This window comes from Eptatretus burgeri, chromosome 11 (genome assembly GCF_056783735.1).
Source record: "Eptatretus burgeri isolate ZD-2024b chromosome 11, Ebu_testis_v1, whole genome shotgun sequence".
NCBI classification, from domain to species: domain Eukaryota; kingdom Metazoa; phylum Chordata; class Myxini; order Myxiniformes; family Myxinidae; genus Eptatretus; species Eptatretus burgeri.
Window position 1 is genome coordinate 2,861,415 of NC_140971.1, and position 20,590 is coordinate 2,882,004.

At 47.8% G+C, this 20,590-nt stretch overlaps 1 protein-coding gene across 2 annotated transcripts in view; it reads right to left on the reverse strand.

Annotated features, from left to right (window-relative positions):
- LOC147016305 (transportin-1) overlaps positions 1 to 20,035 on the reverse strand; it is a 44,573-nt gene extending 24,538 nt beyond the window's left edge. The window contains exons 1-13 of one of the 2 annotated variants that reach the window (XM_085844915.1): positions 19,743 to 20,032; positions 9,075 to 9,150; positions 8,266 to 8,415; positions 8,063 to 8,169; positions 7,766 to 7,899; positions 6,237 to 6,318; positions 5,774 to 5,896; positions 5,290 to 5,408; positions 5,094 to 5,154; positions 4,773 to 4,935; positions 1,846 to 1,998; positions 1,471 to 1,696; positions 1,198 to 1,369 (exon numbers count right to left, since the gene is read on the reverse strand). In XM_085844915.1, the coding sequence (XP_085701041.1) occupies positions 1,198 to 1,369; positions 1,471 to 1,696; positions 1,846 to 1,998; positions 4,773 to 4,935; positions 5,094 to 5,154; positions 5,290 to 5,408; positions 5,774 to 5,896; positions 6,237 to 6,318; positions 7,766 to 7,899; positions 8,063 to 8,169; positions 8,266 to 8,415; positions 9,075 to 9,150; positions 19,743 to 19,847 (1,671 nt within the window). In that variant the 5' untranslated portion in view covers positions 19,848 to 20,032. Of the gene's footprint in view, positions 1 to 1,197; positions 1,370 to 1,470; positions 1,697 to 1,845; positions 1,999 to 4,772; positions 4,936 to 5,093; positions 5,155 to 5,289; positions 5,409 to 5,773; positions 5,897 to 6,236; positions 6,319 to 7,765; positions 7,900 to 8,062; positions 8,170 to 8,265; positions 8,416 to 9,074; positions 9,151 to 19,742 lie in introns of both variants that reach the window. The other variant, XM_085844916.1, reaches the window with a different exon arrangement.
- Positions 20,036 to 20,590: the final 555 nt, after the last annotated feature.

Consider the following 20,590-nt stretch of genomic DNA (forward strand, 5'->3'; position numbering starts at 1 on the left):
ATAGCACGAAGCTACCATCAAGGGTCAGTCACCATCTGGGTATACTCCATAGAGCCAGGCCATTCCTCAATCATACTGAGCTCATCACACTATGCAAGACATTCTTATGGATCTCCATGGAGTATGGGTCCCCACTCTGGATTGGTACTCCCATTTACCATCTTGTCTCTCTCGAGGTGGTCAAAAACAAGGCCTTCCGCATAATGATGTATCTCAAGGCAGGAGCTGGATTCCCAAAGATTGTCATTCTTCCCACTGGCAACAGGTTGGTTCGTTCTGCATTATGTACAACCCTACATCTGGCATTGCTGCTCCTGTTCTTGCCAACTTCTACCCCTCCCCAAGGCACCCCAGGTCACACAATTGGTTGATAAATCCTCACCTTTTCACCATCTCAAAGTCCAGACTGGTTCACTACCTGCATTCATTCATCCCCTTAATCAGCCAATTGTGGAATCGTCTGCCCGTGTCCGGTTTCTCGTTCTCATTTCAGTCTTTCAAATGTGCTGCCCATCCCTACCTCATGCACATCCACAATCTCTTCGACACACACAGATTCTTTCCCATCGTTTCTCATTTTTGTATGATTCCTGCTTTCCTCCTCATGCGTGTCCACTCTTTTTCACAATCCCTCCAACCCCCCCCCCCCCAAATACCCTTTAATAGTGTGTGAACCTGTTTCCCTTTGTCATTCAGCGACTCCACGAGCTTAAACAATTGCATAATAAAATTAGAAAATAGAGTTTGCTGCGAATGTGTTCATGGATATGCCTGCACACATGTTACATGTCAACCCACTGTTATGCTTGATCTGAATTAAAGGTCACATGACAGAGGGAGCTTGAGAGGAGAGAGATAAGTGAGTGAGAGTGAGAGTGAGAGTGAGAGTGAGAGAGAACATCAGGTGCTTCAAACTCGAGTCATGGTCTGTGAAAGACACATACATGCACCTTGACATTTTGAACCCATAAAAATGTAATTAGTTCATCTTTGTATGAAGGTACATACTTGCACTACGTTTGGACAGAGTCCCTTCAGCGGTTCACAAGTTATTGCGGTAACGGAAATCTGATACACACCCACACACGGACAGACAGCCGGACGAAGATCCTGAAAACATAATGCGTCCGGCGCCTTCGGCTGTGGGAGCATACAAAATAAATAAATAAATAAACTCATATCATCCATATTACTTGCCGGTTTGTTAAGGTGGTGTCCAACAGAGTCTGCCAACGTTCCAATGGCATCGTACAAGATCAAGAGGTTCTTATGCTGGTACTTGTTGAAAGCAAAAACCAAGGTGTCCAATATGAATCCGAGGTATGGTACAAGCTCTGTACAAGCTTCCTCTTCCAGAGTGGCAAAAGCACTGCAGTTGGGGGCAGGGGTTAAAAACAGAAGCAATAAGTCATCCGATGAAGTTGTATATTGATAGGACACCTTTACCTTGAAAGAGAAAAGTACAGGTACCTGCATGCCGCTTCTTGTACACGTTTGTTCGAATCCAATATTCGAGCCAACAATTGGCTCATTAGAGGCTGCAACTGGGTCTCTGCCGGTTGTCCAACCACCCAGTGAGCATATCGAGACAGTGACCAGCATGTGATGGAACGAACAAGCGCCTTCTTGTCCGATAAACAAGTAATGAGATGGGGGATGAGCTCAGGGAGGTAGGGAGACATTCCTTGCATGCAGCCTGCAAGATGGTGGTTGGGAGTTGGGGAGCAGGGGGTGGGGGTGGCAGGAAATTGATGTGAAATACGAAAGGTTGGCTCAAAGAAAATTACTGTATTTAAGGAGACATGAAGGGATTTGTGGGGTGGGGGGTGTGGATAGGGATATTACCTTCAGCAATAGCCCCCAGAACCAGTATTCCAGACTCCTTGTAAACCCAATCTTGATGAAACAGCAGCTCTTTAAGCAATGGCAACAAATGAGGTAAAAGGTCCTCTCTGAAAACATTAGCCAGGACATCCAGGGCTGCTGCAGAGCACTTTCCTGAAAGAGAGAGAAATAGTTTGCCACAGGAGGAGAGACAGAAACAGATAACAAAACTAGAGAGTCCGTAGAACACAATACCTCAAGCAGTGTTCAAGTACTGCCGGACCTCGACATTCGTGGGGCGCACGTTCCTGAAAAATTCCGAGAATGTCGAATCCGCAAATGTCAAGGCAATGTTACAATGGGAGAAAAAAAATGTGGATAGGTTCCCGGTGGTTCGTGATTCATAAGGGAAAAAAATTTTAAATCCCACAAATATGCGGAGCACAGGGCCACGAATGTAAAACGGATCACGTTTTACGAACCATAAATACGCAGGATCTGCGAGTAGCGGAAACACGAATGTCAGGGTCCGACAGCATATTCTTCAATTTTCATTAAAATGATTTTAAAGATCGTTTAAAAAAAAAAAAACTCCAGAAGTTTAGCACCACTGAAGCAGTCTTATACAGTAACTGTAACAAGACAACATTGACTAACAGTTGAGGAGATGAAGGCTTATTGATCACCAGAGAACGCAGTCAATCAGCATTGTAAATAGCCGTATCGGCAGCCTCTTCTTCCTCCCCCCCTCCTCCCCATTACTCGACCCTCCCACATGCCACACCCACTTCACAGGGGCTGCGCTTGACTGCTGTTACGTACACTACCCTATATAACATCGAGGTCAGGTCAGGTCAGGTATGGGAGCATGCACACGAGCAGCACGTCACTGCATCCACTTTCCACTGGTACTCCAGGGGCCTCTGGCCAACCCCCCTGCCCCCCAGGCAAATGCCTGGCCCATCCCCATCTCCTGGAGAAGCCAATCAACCTGCTGCAACCACAAGGCATGTGATTGGCCCGTTGGCCGCCTCCACTCACGAGGCCCCCCCTCTCCCCGAGAGAATCTGGTGAGCAGGATGAGCGTCAGGACGAGCCACATGTCCATGCAGCCGCAGCTGACGCTCACGGACTATACCAGAAAACAAATCTCATTTGAGTCTTTCTCAGCAACCACTCGTTGGACACAAAGTCTGACCAGCAATGGCGAAGGATTCTCCGATGAGACCTGGTACCAAAGGAGTTAAGTCTTTGTTCTGATCCTTCGAATCCAAATCTCACATCCATAGAGCAAGACTGGAAGAACCAAGGATTCAGACTCAGACTTTCGTCCTGCATAGGCACCGACAACGCCGCACCCCATGATCCAGTGAATCCATAACTCCACAGGACTAACCCAGACATTGAATGACCTCTGGCTCACAACATGCAGAGACATGACTATCACTCTGCCAAGGTAAGTGAATCTCTCCGCGACCTCAACATCCTCACCACAAACAGGTACAGACAGACAGGATAGCAGTATCCAATATGTCATTGAAAGCCTGGCTCTTAGTTTCGACCGAAATAAACACGTAATCCCAGCAGCTACGACTCCTCATTCAGTGCTTCACGGGCCCCCATAACGATGTCCAGCATCTTTGCAAAGATGACTGCATCATCGGCAAATTCAAGGTCAAAGATCTTGACATTCCCAAACAATGCACCGCAGCTTGATCTCTCAGACATCCTCCCCAGAATCCAGTCTATACAAGCACTGAAAAGTGTGGGGGCCAGTACACAGCCCTGATGAACTCCAGTCACAACTGGAAATGTCAGAGATGGAAGCACCACACCTCACATCATTCTCAGAACCAGAGTATAGTTGAGAAATCAGATTGATCAGTTTTGGGGGCACCCCACGAAGACCGAGAACCCTCCAGAGGGCATCCCGATTCACTGAATCAAACGCTTTGTGGAGATCAACATAAGCTGCAAGCAGCCCCTGCCGAAACTCTCGTCCATTTTTTTTTTCTTTGTGGTTTTTTTTTTTTGTGCGTTTTCCAGAATGAAGCGTTTTACGGTGGCCGGAGTGCAAATCCTGCCACCATCCTCCAAGAAAGAGGTACCCAACTGCAGGAGGACATTCACAGACATAGTTGGGCACCAGATATGGGCGGCCGTTGGCTCACAAGGAGCTCCTGCGCTATTCAACAGGTTATGTTTTTAATCCTGCTGGTGTCCACATTCATACACCCTTCTCACCTGGAAGCCTGGTCGGGGAGATCGTTTAGTCGCCGACAACACGACCATGAAACGGGTTCGTACAGGTTTACATGGTACCTGTCGCTAATCACAGATCTGACCTGACCTGACAATAAGTGCAAAACATATCCAACTAGTGCAAAACTGGAGGTTCTTCGAAGTATTATGAAGGCGATTTGTGTTCTACAATGTTCAAGTTTACAATTCAATTTAAACAAAGGTTTAAAAAGTTTTAAAAGCATATAAATAAATAAATTCTGGGTTTTACCACCGTTTTACCCAGTGTCCATTAGATCACATTAGTTCCTCGTGCCTGTTGTTTGTGTCCTTTGTGATGCCCATAAAGCAGTTCTTTTCCTGTTTGGAATGATTTTCAATTCTGTTTGACTGCCGGGTAGGAAGACAGGCTAAAATGATTACCCCTCTGTGCATGTACGCTCAGGCCAAAAACCCATACAATTTGCCACATTCAGCTCAAAAGTCCTGCTCAACTGCAGGTTTGTGTTCCGATTCGTGTTCTCGTGTTGAAAATATAAAATTCAACTGAAGTAACGTTGTGGACAGACAGACTGAGTGAACCAATCACTTCATCCCACTTTTTGCTTCACACGTGGGGTAATGCTTGAATAATTCGTAATATCAAGAGAATTCATGAGCACAATAACAATGAAACCATGAGGCCAAATCAGGATAAAGAAACATACGTATGTTCCAATCAGACAAAGCATCTTCATCAATGTCGTCGTCCTCGTCTGTCGAGTTCTGTCCATCGGCTGCGTGTGCCTGGGACACTGTCCGTGAGCGATGGAATCTTGGACGAATATCCTGTTCTGTGTCAGGGACAGATTCGTCTTCCTCCACGTCGCCCTTGAAAGACAACGTTAGACGGTGAGACGGCATCGCTCGCCAGATCAATGGAACTCTGCTCCTGGGCGATGACGAGCAGCACGAATGGGAGCGAAACGGTCAGGCAATTTACAATCGGAAGTGGTGTGGGTGAGACGGATAGAGACAGACAAACCTACTTTGAGCAGAATTATATCAATTTCAGAATACTTCATTCCATTCACGAGAACCGGAACGAGTCTAGGGAGAGAACGGACGAAACGACATGAAAATGTTAGAGAAAGAAGAAGGTGGTCAAGCATCAAATGAAGAGATATCATCAGAACAAGCAAGCACATGTGCCAACTCTTAAAGCAATCGAGCGTAACCGCGTACTGTGCCAAATGTCCGGCGAGAAGCTCTTTGCAAACAGGTTGTTCAGCCAGAGTGAGCCAGAACTCGCACGCCTCCAAGGCGACATTCTCATCGGCATCTCGAGTTCGCTGCAGCATGTACTGAACAACAAAAAAAATCAATAAGGGATAAATATCAGACATGAACGAACGAGTTACAATTCGGAAGGTGGGTTCAAAAGATTATTAGATTGGGCCAGAGAGAGAAAGCCGCATGGAAACACAACTCAGAGTACCGGAAGGGACAGATGAGCGAGACAAAACTGTCCAGAGAGGAAAGTGGAAAGGAAGGCGACTGCCCGGAGAATGAACGCCATGGGCAGAAAAAAATCCACTCTGCATTACACTTTTCAATTGCCCTTCATCAAAGCACAGGTACACCGTCCGTGAGCGACATTTATGATTGTGAAGACTCCAATGAAGAGGAAGTCTACGGACAGTTTGAGGAAGGTGAGGAACAAGGTTACCTGAACAATGGCGTGCATGTGGGGCAACAAGCGGTCCATGCGCACTTCCAAAAGCATGACGAGTGCTCTGCAGACGTTTTTCCGCACATCTGGTTCCTCATCGGATGCCAATGCAAAAAGGTTCTGCAACACGAAAACATTTCACGCATTCCCAAGTCAAAACACAAATAATGACAAATGTAAACAATGTAATCCGAACTGCAGGTAGGTCGAAGAGGTGTCGTGAAACTTGCTGGCGCCTTTTCAGGCTCTGTGGTACTGCAGAATATGATGGATGTCAAATATTCTCACATGGTAAGACACCATTCACGTGCATCCAAAGCAGCCATTGATACGAGTGGATGATCAATTGAAATGGCATGTACGGTACAATGGAGCAAAGTACACATAAAAACAAGATGCCGATGGAATATTACACCTCGACGAAGCTCTCGACACGGATCATCCGCGCCCGGGCTCGTACCTCAATGAAGCTATCGATATGAAGCATCAGTGCCTGAGTTCTGCTGATAATGAACTGATTCACACAAGCAACAGCATGCGACCTGGGGAAGGAGATAAATAAACGATGTGATGGAGACAAAAGGACGGAAATAAAACGGAGGTTTTGTTGAGGAGCGATTCAAGGTCATTACTGTTGCTTACAAATCAAGAATAAACAACTTGGACTGAAGAATGAAGTTAACTAATGCAAGGGCCATGGGGGTGGAGGGTCGCAGGGAGGGGCGGGAGCACTTAAAACAAACAAGAAACCTTTTTGCCGATGTTGATCTCAAGAATAATTGGTTGGTTGAATTCAGTAACCTGAAATATAAATACTCTTCAAATTTCAAGTCAATCGGATGAAAATTGAGGATTTTAGAAATTTCGACAAATTTATTGACCTTTGGGACTTAAGTGAACACATCAGTTCACCTTTTGACCTCAAAAACAATCGGCCTCTTGCTTATGACGAACTATACTATGTGGTGAAATTTTGTGAAGAACGGTTAAAATTGAGAGCTATAGGCGATAAACATTAAAAAATAATTTAAAAAAAAAGAGACAAACAAACCAACAAGACGACGTCGTCGTGCAGAGCTGCACGATACTTGCAAAATCCACCCCCTCTCCAAAGGTTGTCATGGATACATCAAACTGTCCATGGCATTAAGATTAAAATTAACAATCTTAATTAAAGCTCAGGTCAATCGGATTTTAAAAATGATTTTAGACGTTTGACCTTTTGACCTCAAAAAATAGTTGGTTTCCCAATCCGGTGAGGCAATATGCAAATCTTGCTCAAATTTCAAGTCAATCGGAAGAAAAATGACGATTTTAGAAATTTGACTTTAAGATGTGACCTTCGACAATTGACCTCAAAATCAATAGGCTTCTCAGTTGAGACGAGCTCGACAACTCGGTAAAGTTCCATGACGATCAGTTTAGAATTGTGACCTGGAGGCGATGGACAAACAGACAGAATAACAAAATCGACTAACCAATATAGTTGAAAAATCTTCGATTTTGCAAGTAACAGACAGACAGACAAACAGAATAACACACGCAACCAACCAATAGATGTTTGAAATATCGTGCGGAACTGTACATCATTTTTGGCCCCATCTCTCAATGGTGAAGAATCAATGAAAAAATTCGAGTCGTCGGATCCGGATCTGGATCTTCACCAAAATCTAATCACTACTACGTCGTCGTCGTCGTCACACACCCAACCTGTCCACAAAATTTAATCCGGATCCGTCCGCAACTTTTTGAGATATCCTGTACACAGACAGACAAACGAACAAACAAACAAACAAAACAGACAGAGAGGGTTGAAAATATAACCTCCTTCACCTTCAGTGACAGAGGTAACAACAAACAATAAAAAAATAGGAAGTGTGATGCTTTCATGTGCCATTTATTTTAAAAGGAAGAGGCTGCGCGAGGGTAAAAATGTGCTTTAAATTTGTGACGCTAATGCAAAGCAGATGAGGTGAAAGAGAAGAGAACCTGATTTTGGGGCTGGCGTGTTTAAAAAACTGCAAGAACTTTGGAATCATAACGTTCAAAGGTCGATCGAGAACATCCGAGTCCAAAACTTCAGCGGAATCTTCACAGATCTTCTGAAGAGCACCAAAAGCACCCTGGAACAAACGAGGCCTGACTTGGACAAATCCCAGCACTCCGACTCTCTTCTCGAGAGCACCCCCGCATAACAATTCTCGAAGCACGAGATCCCGGACAGCACTCAGCGCAACACACTGGAGGACAATAAACAAAGTTGTCGCGACAAAGGAGGAGGGTTACCTCGCAAGTGTTGTAATCTTCAGAGTCCAGGAGAGCACACAGCTGTGGGAGCAAGTCGGGCCAGTTTTGCAATTCTCCCCTCGAAGCGATGGTGGTGATGAGGATTCCTAGGGACGGACGACGGGAGGCAGTTCAGAAATCGGGACGAGGGGATAAACTCAGGACCGTCCATCATCGCATCACACGAGAGAAAAAAATCTCACCGATTGTGGCCCTGATGAGAGGAGAAGGGTCACCGATGGAGGACAGACATTCCCGTTTCACGAAAACTGCCACCGTCGGTGGAAAGGCCGTGAAATGAGCTTTGACGTTGTTCTTCAGGATTAAGCCACTGAGGGAGCGTGTCGGTTCATCTGGAGAACAGAGGAAGAGTTCATAAAGAAAGAATGGTTTAAAATAACACAAACAGTAAGTTTGAATGTTTGTTATTTTTTAATGAGCAATCATTATGGCATTTTTTCTTCTTCTTCTCTTCAGGATCAAGGCTCATGGAAGAGCGAGGTGAAGGAAGGGAAAAAAAGGCAACAAAGTGACAGTGAGGACGAAGAAGAAACGCAGTAAGTTACCTGCAAGTAAGGCGGTTGGGTTAGGAAGGGTTTGTGGGGTAGAAACACCACAGGTAGGAATGGGGGATGACATGAGGTGGTGGCGCGACACCCATTTCAAACACTGGCTGAAAGGAAGAGCGGGATTGAACAGTCTTGGGAAGGCAGTTCAACAAGTTCAAAGGGAAGAAAGAGGAAGAAAAGAGTAGAGGTGTATGGTAAGCTTGGATTTTAGGGGTTGAACTGGAAGGGGGAGCTGTGGAGGGTCGGAGGACCAAGAGGGCAGAGGGAGCGAGATCGTAGGAGAGGGAATAAAAATACAGGCCACAGACTTGCCTTTTTCTCCTATAGTTTGAGGAAAGGTTTTCTAGAGTAAAAAAATAAATAAATATCACAGGTAACAACAAACAACTTGAGAGCATAAACAAATCGAGGAGCTGGCAGACATAGCCCAAAAATCCACTCACCTTCAGCAGTTAACTTTGTGAGCACAAACATGAGATAGCTGTTAAAGTCTGGATACTGATTTAACTGCTCCAGTTTCTGATTTGAAGTTAAGGCGTTGACAGAGAAAACAAATAAATAAAAGCACAACAAGAAAGACTTTTTTTTTTTCTTTCTTGTTACACAATCAAACTGATAATAAAGGAATCAATCCATTCCATCGCAGATCAAGTTTAAAAGCAAAATGATTAAAACATCATTGGTGTGTCTAAACTGACCATAATCAGCACCCAAACGAGAGAGACGGGAGAGACGGGGGGAGAGGGGGGGAGGGAGGGGGGAGAGAGGGGGGAGAGAGGGGGAGGAGGGAGAGAAGGGGGAGAGAAGGGGGAGAGAAGGGGGAGAGAAGGGGGAGAGAAGGGGGAGAGAAGGGGGGAGAGAAGGGGGGAGAGAAGGGGGAGAGAAGGGGGAGAGAAGGGGGGAGAGAAGGGGGAGAGAAGGGGGGAGAGAAGGGGGGGGGGGGGGGGGGGGGGGGGGAGAGAAGGGGGAGAGAAGGGGGAGAGAAGGGGGAGAGAAGGGGGGAGAGAAGGGGGAGAGAAGGGGGAGAGAAGGGGGAGAGAAGGGGGGAGAGAAGGGGGGAGAGAAGGGGGGAGAGAAGGGGGAGAGAAGGGGGGAGAGAAGGGGGGAGAGAAGGGGGGAGAGAAGGGGGAGAGAAGGGGGAGAGAAGGGGGAGAGAAGGGGGGAGAGAAGGGGGAGAGAAGGGGGGAGAGAAGGGGGAGAGAAGGGGGGAGAGAAGGGGGAGAGAAGGGGGGAGAGAAGGGGGAGAGAAGGGGGAGAGAAGGGGGAGAGAAGGGGGGAAGAGAAGGGGGAAGAGAAGGGGGGAAGAGAAGGGGGAAGAGAAGGGGGAAGAGAAGGGGGAAGAGAAGGGAGAGGGGGAGAGGGGGAGAGAGGGGGAGAGGGGAGAGGTGAAAGAGGTGAAAGAGGGGGAGAGGGGGAGAGGGGGAGAGAGGGGAGAGGGGGAGAGGGGAGAGGGGAGAGGGGGAGAGGGGAGAGGGGGAGAGGGGGAGAGGGGAGAGGGGGAGAGGGGGAGAGAGGGGGAGAGAGGGGGAGAGAGGGGAGAGAGGGGGAGAGAGGGGGAGAGAGGGGAGAGAGAGGGGAGAGAGGGGGAGAGAGGGGGAGAGAGGGGGAGAGAGGGGGAAGAGAGGGGAAGAGAGGGGGAAGAGAGGGGGAAGAGAGGGGGAAGAGAGGGGGAAGAGAGGGGAAGAGAGGGGAAGAGAGGGAAGAGAGGGGAAGAGAGGGGAAGAGAGGGGGAAGAGAGGGGGAAGAGAGGGGGAAGAGAGGGGGAAGAGAGGGGGAAGAGAGGGGGAAGAGAGGGGGAAGAGAGGGGGAAGAGAGGGGGAAGAGAGGGGGAAGAGAGGGGGAAGAGAGGGGGAAGAGAGGGGGAAGAGAGGGGGAAGAGAGGGGGAAGAGAGGGGGAAGAGAGGGGGAAGAGAGGGGGAAGAGAGGTGGAATGGAGGGGGGAAGAGAGGTGGAATGGAGGGGGAAGAGAGAGATCGAGAGGGGGAGAGAGAGATCGAGAGGGGGGAGAGAGAGATCGAGAGGGGGAGAGAGAGATCGAGAGGGGGAGAGAGAGATCGAGAGGGGGAGAGAGAGATCGAGAGGGGGAGTTAGAGTTCGAGAGGGGAGAGAGAGATCGAGAGGGGGAGAGAGAGATCGAGAGGGGGAGAGAGAGATCGAGAGGGGGAGAGAGAGAGAGAGAGAGAGAGAGAGATCGAGAGGGGGAGAGAGAGATCGAGAGGGGGAGAGAGAGAGAGATAGAGAGGGGGAGAGAGAGAGAGATCGAGAGGGGAGAGAGAGAGATAGAGAGGGGGAGAGAGAGAGATAGAGAGGGGAGAGAGAGAGAGATAGAGAGGGGAGAGAGAGAGAGATAGAGAGGGAGAGAGAGAGAGAGATAGAGAGGGGGAGAGAGAGAGAGATAGAGAGGGGGAGAGAGAGAGAGATAGAGAGGGGGAGAGAGAGAGAGATAGAGAGGGGGAGAGAGAGAGATAGAGAGGGGGAGAGAGAGAGAGAGATAGAGAGGGGAGAGAGAGAGAGATAGAGAGGGGGAGAGAGAGAGAGATAGAGAGGGGGAGAGAGAGAGATAGAGAGGGGGAGAGAGAGAGATAGAGAGGGGGAGAGAGAGAGAGATAGAGAGGGGGAGAGAGAGAGATAGAGAGGGGGAGAGAGAGAGATAGAGAGGGGAGAGAGAGAGATAGAGAGGGGGAGAGAGAGATAGATAGAGAGGGGGAGAGAGAGAGATAGATAGAGAGGGGAGAGAGAGAGATAGATAGAGAGGGGGAGAGAGAGAGATAGATAGAGAGGGGGAGAGAGAGAGATAGATAGAGAGGGGGAGAGAGAGAGATAGATAGAGAGGGGGAGAGAGAGAGATAGATAGAGAGGGGGAGAGAGAGATAGATAGAGAGGGGGAGAGAGAGAGATAGATAGAGAGGGGAGAGAAAGAGATAGATAGAGAGGGGAGAGAAAGAGATAGATAGAGAGGGGGAGAGAGAGATAGAGAGGGGAGAGAGAGAGATAGAGAGGGGGAGAGAGAGAGATAGAGAGGGGGAGAGAGAGAGATAGAGAGGGGGAGAGAGAGAGATAGAGAGGGGGAGACATAGAGATAGAGAGGGGGAGAGAGAGAGATAGAGAGGGGGAGAGAGAGATAGAGAGGGGAGAGAGAGAGATAGAGAGGGAGAGAGAGAGATAGAGAGGGGGAGAGAGAGAGATAGAGAGGGGAGAGAGAGAGATAGAGAGGGGGAGAGAGAGAGATAGAGAGGGGGAGAGAGAGAGATAGAGAGGGGGAGAGAGAGAGAGAGAGAGAGGGAGAGAGAGATAGAGAGGGGGAGAGAGAGATATAGAGAGGGGAGAGAGAGATATAGAGAGGGGGAGAGAGAGATAGAGAGAGAGAGAGAGAGATCGAGAGGGGGAGAGAGAGAGAGAGATAGAGAGGGGAGAGAGAGAGAGAGATAGAGAGGGAGAGAGAGAGAGAGATCGAGAGGGGGAGAGAGAGATCGAGAGGGGGAGAGAGAGATCGAGAGGGGGAGAGAGAGATCGAGAGGGGGAGAGAGAGATCGAGAGGGGGAGAGAGAGATCGAGAGGGGGAGAGAGAGAGATCGAGAGGGGAGGGGGAGAGAGAGATCGAGAGGGGGAGAGAGAGATCGAGAGGGGAGGGGGAGAGAGAGATCGAGAGGGAGAGAGAGAGATCGAGAGGGAGGAGAGAGAGATCGAGAGGGGGAGAGAGAGAGATCGAGAGGGGGAGAGAGAGAGATCGAGAGGGAGGAGAGAGAGAGATCGAGAGGGAGGAGAGAGAGAGATCGAGAGGGAGGAGAGAGAGAGATCGAGAGGGAGGAGAGAGAGATCGAGAAGGAGGAGAGAGAGATCGAGAGGGGGGAGAGAGAGAACGAGAGGGAGAGAGAGAGATCGAGATGGGGGAGAGAGAGATCGAGACGGGGGAGAGAGAGATCGAGACGGGGGAGAGAGAGATCGAGACGGGGGAGAGAGAGATCGAGACGGGGGAGAGAGAGATCGAGACGGGGGAGAGAGAGATCGAGAGGGGGGAGAGAGATCGAGAGGGGGGAGAGAGATCGAGAGGGGGGAGAGAGATCGAGAGGGGGGAGAGAGATCGAGAGGGGGGAGAGAGATCGAGAGGGGGGAGAGAGATCGAGAGGGGGAGAGAGATCGAGAGGGGGAGAGAGATCGAGAGGGGGGAGAGAGATCGAGAGGGGGAGAGAGATCGAGAGGGGGAGAGAGATCGAGAGGGGGAGAGAGATCGAGAGGGGGAGAGAGATCGAGAGGGGGGAGAGAGATCGAGAGGGGGGAGAGAGATCGAGAGGGGGAGAGAGATCGAGAGGGGGGAGAGAGATCGAGAGGGGGAGAGAGATCGAGAGGGGAGAGAGATCGAGAGGGGGGGAGAGAGATCGAGAGGGTGGGAGAGAGAGAGGGGGAGAGCAGAGGAGAGCTCATCAACACTTGAGAGAGTAAAGGAGAGCTTGGCGCATTAAGCCTGATGGTCATTTAGCATTAAGCCCGGTGGTGGTTTTGCGGTTAGAGTGGCTGGCTCGGGATCTTAGGGTCCAGGTTTGAGCCCCTGTCGGCGATTGAAGTCACACCAGGTGGGGTTGACTCAGCCTGTCATCCTGAGGTCAGCGAAATGAGTACCAGTGTACTGGTAATAGGTGCATTGCATCAGCGGCACAGCTGCACCCTCATCCAATGATGTGATCCGCAGCCTTGTGCTGCGCACAAAAGAGGACGAGGAGTTCATCACAGTCAAGAACAAACTTATTTCTTCCTGAAGCAAATTGCTGCCTCCCAGCTGTGACCTAAAACAGACAGATAATGTCACTTAATTGAACAAATGATGAACATGTGCATGCAAGGGTTAAATAAATAAATAAATTGCTATTTTTTATCAATAGTTAAAAATAAAAAGCCATCTTTCCTCATTTACTGTAATAATCAACGTGACTGACCCAATACATCGTGCGGTACTGGGCTTGCCCTGTGTGGCAAGGTCGATAATGACGAACATGAAGGGAAATTTGGCGTGAGAAGAGCAGAGGGGCGATCCATTGTGTGAAAAACAAATAAAAACTAGAACTGCCACTTTATAACTGCTGGCAGTGATGACCGGGTACCCACACGTCCGCCTTTGATACAACATGGGACTTTCTGCAGATGACAGTCGCAAAGTTTCGCTTTGATCGGGTAAGTGGTTCCAGAGAAAACATTATTTAAGAGTGATACAAACACAGGCCTGCTTCAATACTGCGAGGAACTGAAGAGCTACGAACCGGGCAGCACAAAGCGTTCAATTTCGTTATGACTGGCTCCCAGATTCAAATAATTAAATAATTCTGGCTGCCAAACTGCATGGCCGATCAGGTTGAATTTTTAAACTTTTGGTTCACATGTCGCCTCAATTATAAATCTGAAGTTTCGCATATATAGACGCAGCAGTTCCAGAGTAAACATTAATTAATATTTATCCTTTAATCCAAGATGGCGGCCAAACCATGTGACTTATGATGTCGTAATTTTTACCACGTGTGTACACACGATGGCAGATGATAATTGCAAATTTTCGCTTTGACAGGTTAGGCAGTTCCAGAGAAAACATTATTTAATATTATTCTTAAATCCAACATGGCTGCCAAACCTTGGGCCCGATCCCATTGAAATTTCAAACCTTCAATCCACATGAACCTTCCATCACATCGCTGATGATTCACATTTATTGATATAGTAGTTCCAGAGTAAACATTAATTAATATTTTTCCTTCAATCCACTATGGCTGCCAAACGTTGCGTCGTACCTCAAAAGGGGGTGAGAACGTTTTATTCGTCATGGAGAGGCGGTCATAGTGGTGGAGTTTCGCCTGGATCTGTTCAGCCGTTTCAGAGAAAAAGACGTTTAAAGATATTATTTTTCAATCCAAGATGGCTGACGAACCATGTAACCTATGACATCACAAATTTATATTCTGCTTCCAACTCGGTATTGGAACACGATTGTGAAGTTTCGTGTTAATCGGTAAAGGTGCGTTTTTCTATCCAAGATGGCCGCCAAACCATGTGACGTGTGACGTCATAATTTTTTACCACGCGCCCATACACTATGGTAGATGATAATTGTAAAATTTCGATTCGTTAGGTTAAGCGGTTCCAGAGAAAACATTATTTAATATTTTTCTTAAATCCAACACGGCGGCCAAACCATGTGACTTATCAATTCGAAATTAACAAACTTATATCGCCTACCTGTCCCGAATATAGTTCTGAAATCTCCCCTTCATCGGACCAGCGCTTCTGGAGAAGAAGATGTTTGAAGGTTTTAGGGTTTTTTTTCAAGATGGCCGCCAAACCATGTGACCGATCAAGAAGAAATTAACAAACTTGAGAAAGGACCTCATTAGGAATATATCTGTGAAGTTTCGTCTTAATCTGTCTTGCCCTTCTAGAGAAGAAGATTTAAAAAATTTATTCATTTTCAATCCAAGATGGCTGCCGAACCATGTGACCGAAGATATCATAAATTTAAATTCTGCTTTCCATCATCGACCCTAACAAGTTTGTGAAGTTTCATGTAAATCGGATAAGGTCTATTTTTCTATCCAAGATGGCCACCCAACCATGTGACTTCTGAGGTAAAATATTTTTTGCCATGTATGCAGACTTGATGGTAGAAGGCAGTTGCAAATTTTTGCTTCGATGGCTTAAGGAATTCCAGAGAAAACATTATTTAATATTTTTCTTAAATCCAACATGGCGGCCAAACCATGTGACCTGTCATTTCGAAATTCACAAACTTAAATCACATACATGTCCCGAATATAGTTGTGAAACAGCCTTCATCGGACCAGGGCTTCTGGAGAAGATGTTTGAAGGTTTTAGGGTTTTTTTTAAGATGGCCACCAAACCATGTGATCAAATCAAGAAGAAATTAACAAACTTGAAAGAGAACGTCTTGGGGAATGTAGCTGTAATGTTTCGCCTCAATCTGTCCAGCCCTTCTGGAGAAGAAGATTAAAAAAAAAAAACACTAAAAAACAAGATGGCGGCCGAATTACGTCATCGATGACGTCAAGAAAAACATTTTTGACGATGAATTTTGGCGTGGATGACGCTCAAAAAATTTCAGATTTTTCCTATACGCCGTTCTACTTAACGAATTTTCACCGGTATATCGCTTCACCTATGACGTCACGAAAAATCACACGTGTTCCCCATAGGGAGCTTAGTAAAATGTATCAAACGAAAAAATTTTCCATTGCACGGTTTCGGAGATACAGATGTCCAAAGTTTATCGCTTTTTTCAAGATGGCGACCGCACCACGTGACCAATGACGTCATAATTATAACGTGGTTATGCTATCAAAAAAGATACATACTATGGTGAAAATTTCCTGGCGATCGGACTTAGTGTTCCAGAGAAAATGATTTTTAAAGCGAATAATAATAATGTATAATGCGTAATAATAATAATAAACAGAAGAAAAACAATAGGGTACCCTGTACTAACAGGGTACCCTAATAATAAATTAAAACTGGTAAACCAGTAATCCCGGGCTTCAAGGCGTGCCACCGTTTTAACAAATTTCAACACCATCACCCTGTCACATGATGTGGGTTTTCCGAGTTAGAAAGTTAGTTCAAGTCTGCAATGTGGCCCAGCTACGGGGTCCCTCAAGTTATATCAATGAAGGATTGAAAAGCCCATAGCAATACATGATAGAGAAAGTAACTTCACATTGGACAAATCGAGGCTGGACAAATTTTCAAGTCCCCAAAAAAGTCCAATAACTCCACATTTGCATATTAATATAAATGGCGAACTTGTAGAACGTGAAAATATCTTCCAGAATGTGTGGTCACTTTTTGTCTATCTTCTTTGGTTTTCATTTTACGACATGTCAAAAATGGGTGATTTTAAACTTTGGGGGGCTCTGGGGCCTCACTGGGGTAAATACAGACATAGTGTAAACATATTTGGAGTCCCCTCTTCAAGGCCTATCAGAATCCGTCATTAAATTTTTTCAACTCTCATTTGCATATTTGGCATATTTAATGAGGCGAATCGGCATCAGTTTAACCATATAAATTATGCAACGATTTCGACGAAATTAACAACTTAACATTCCAATGGAACCTCGCAAATGTGTGCAAAAGTTTGAGGCTGTCGTATTACCCCTTCTGGAGAAGAAGATGTTTTTAGGTTTTGGATAAAATCCAATATGGCCACCATACCACGTGACCTACGTCATCAAAATTTTCAAAGTATAAACATCAGGTGGAGAATTATTAAATGGATAAGTTTCATTGAATTTCATCCAAGCGTTGTTTTCATTTTATGACATTTAAAAAATTGGTCATTTTCAACTTTGGGGGGGCTCTGGGGGCTCACTGGGGTCAAATACAGACATAGTATAAATATATTGGGAGTCCCCTGTTTATGTGCTATCTAAATTTGTCATTAAATTTTTTCAACTCTCATTTGCATATTTTGCATATTTAATGAGGCGAATCGGCATCATTTAAAATCATATAAATTAAATAACGATTTCAACCAAATTAACAACTTAACATTCGCATGCAACTTAGCAAATGTGTGCAAAAGATTGAGGCTGTCTGATTATCCCTTCTGGAGAAGAAGATGTTTTTAGGTTTTGGATAAAATCCAATATGGCCGCCATACCACGTGACCTACGTCATCAAATGTTTCATAGTATAAACTTCAGGTGGTGAGTAATTATCCTGTTAAGGTTCGTTTAATTTCATCCGACAGTTTTCCCTCCAGATCCGCCACAAAATCGGTCAGTAGAACATAAAAACGCCTTTAATAATAATAATACTAACGAATTCAAGAGCTTCAGCCATGCTTGAAGCCCTAACAATAGGGTACCCTGTACTCACAGGGTACCCTAATAATAAACAGAAGAAAAACAATAGGGTACCCTAATTAAACAAAGGTACCTTCGGAAATACGAACCAAGTGGAGGACACTTATTCGTGATGAGACAACTAAAAGTTTGAGGAACGAGATACAACCGCCCCAAATGAAAGCCATATTTGTTCACATACAATATGACGTCACTTCGACAAACACCCTTCGGTTGTTTGGAGGTTTTTGCAGTGGCTTGTTCAGCTGCGTCTCACGGGTTGTTTCATTCAGTTCACCTGGTTGGACTTCAAATATCAAGAGAGAAGTCTGACTGAGGGTGGTAGGCCGAGGCCATTTTGGGAGTGGAGTGATCCAGCCGCTCAAACGCACAAACACGACAGGCAGTCCGCACCAAACTAAAACAGTCTAGGTACCCAGTGGATCATCATGAAGGACGAGCACACCATTGGCTCAACACTCCCAGATGTTTCTCCTGAATTATCTGCTACAATCTTTGCACGGACCTGACATAAACCCCATTGCTTGGTAGTTCTTATGAAGACTGCAGTTCATCAAAAGGATTCTCTTGGCATCCCAGATAATCGAGGCAGTGATCTTGCCGGCTGAAGCTTTGGTGTGAAATTTATTGGAAGGCCCCTTATTCCTCACCGTGCTCGCTGGCCCTCAAGCCGTGTGGACTCTGACCTCACCTCACCTCACTCGGAGTGGTCTTTGCCATGAACGGCCCTCTCACCTCACCCGGAGCAGCCCTCACTGAGCACAACCCTCACACCTTGTAGGCCTCACCACGCCTCTCACGGTGCACTTCCCTCACATGTCACCGGGAGCAGCACTCACCACGCATGGCCCTTGCATGTTGACCAAAGCAGTCCTCACCACACACCTCGCCCGCAACAAACCTCGCAACGTACGGTCCTCACATAGCCCTCGCACGTTACAAGAGCGCAAACCCTTCCCCCACCCCCCGGTCAACTTGGCCCTCATCCCCCCCCTGCCAACTTGTCTCTCACACTCCCCCCAACTTGGCCCTCATTGCTCCCAAGTTGTCCTCATGCCCCACCAAGTTGTCGTCATGCTCCCCCAACTTGGCCCTCACGCCACCCCCCAACTTGGCCCTCACGCCCCCCCCCCCAACTTGGTTCTCACACCCTGCCCGCCACCTTGGCCCTCACACTCTTCCCCCCACTAACCTGGTCCTCACGCTCTCCCTCCCCCTGCCAACCTGCCCCTCACGCTCTCCCCCCTGCCAACCTGGTCCTCACGCCCTCTGTGAAAAGGTGGCTCTCACGCCCTGCCCTCCAACATGGTCCTCACAACCTCCCCGCCAACTTGGCCCTCATGCCCTCCCCGCCAACTTGGTCCCACACCTTCCCTTCCAACTTGGCCCCACGCCCTCCCCGCCAACTTGGGTCTCACGCCCTCCCTGCCAACTTGGCCCTCATGCATCCTGCTCCCCACCGCCTGAGTTGTCCTCATGCCCCTCACCACTCCACCCACTCTGCCCTCACCTGCGGAGGCGGTACTTCCCCTGGGTCTGGTCCCCCTCCCCCCCTTCCCGGGGTGTGGACCCCCTTGCCCCCACCCGGCCCTCGTGGCAGCACTCGCCCATCCTGACACACTGAGCGCTCATCGTTGTGCTCATTTTAATCCCCACGGATGTGAACAAGACAGAAAAAGAGAAAACCAATGTTGTTACGTCACTTACTTCCCCGTAAATGTGAATTAAAAGAACAATTAAATAACTTGTTCGTTTCGCCCCATCAGAAAGAGAGCGCACACACACACACACACACACACACACACACACACACACACACACACACACACACACACACACACACACACACACACGCACGCACGCACGCACACACGCACGCACGCACACACACACACACGCACGCACGCACACACGCACGCACACACGCGCACACACACACACACACACACACACACACACACACACACACACACACACACACACACACACACACACACACACACACACACACGGACCCCTTCCAGTAAGTTTTGTCAGTCATTAAACTTCCCATCAAAGTACGAGCAAACAAGCCGAGAGTAAGGACAATGTACCGCGGGTACTCGACCCGAGCACGAGCACGAGCACGACGACCACCAGGAAGTGAGTTAAAGGGTAAAATAAGTTAGTGAGGACCCGTGTGGCCCCCTGGTTCCCGCCAATATCACCGCTTGTCGACTCGATCGGCGGCTCCGGGCGCCGACTGAAGGATACGAGCTGCACGGCGCGTTGCGTGTTCGTGTCCGGGCTCTGAGACTCCTTCAGGAGCTGAAGGATCTGCTGTAGGCCTGACTCGTCTGGGCGCCAATCCGCCGCCATTGCGCCCACGATCGTGAGGAAGAAGAAGAACACGACGGGTTCGAAGAAGGAGGAAAAGGAAATTCGGAGAGAACGGAGCGAAAGTTAACTTAACGGAAACCCTTCATCTCCGCACGAGCCTGGCGAAGCGCGAATGTGATTTTTTTTATTATTATTCTGTATTTTAAAAAGCGGAAAGTAAAAGGAGACAAAAGCAAATGAAATGAAGTCCCGACGAACAATTCATTCTGAACGTACGAAATGCGGTTACGGATGCTCGTCATTCCAAAGGCTTCATTCTGATTGGACGTTTTGAAAGCGCGCGCTTCAACGTCTTTTTTAAACTTACTTTCGCCGAAACGAGTCGGGAAACGGTTCACTGCACGAGGTGTGCGAGCGCTGTAATCACGTCCACGGATAAAGGGTCTCGTCTCACGGTCCTGAAATGTCCTTCCCTGGGCCTCAAACCTCACAAGCTTCATGTGTCTCACACCTCACAGTCTGAATCACACACACTCAAGGTCCTCACACCTCACTCTCAAGGTCTTCACACCTCACTCTCAAGGTCCTCACACCTCACTCCCCTCAAAGTCCTCACACCTCACTCTCCCCAAGGTCCTCACACCTCACTCTCAAGGTCCTCACACCTCACTCTCCTCAAGGTCCTCAAACCTCACTCTCCCCAAGGTCCTCACACCTCACTCTCAAGGTCCTCACACCTCACTCTCCTCAAGGTCCTCAAACCTCACTCTCCCCAAGGTCCT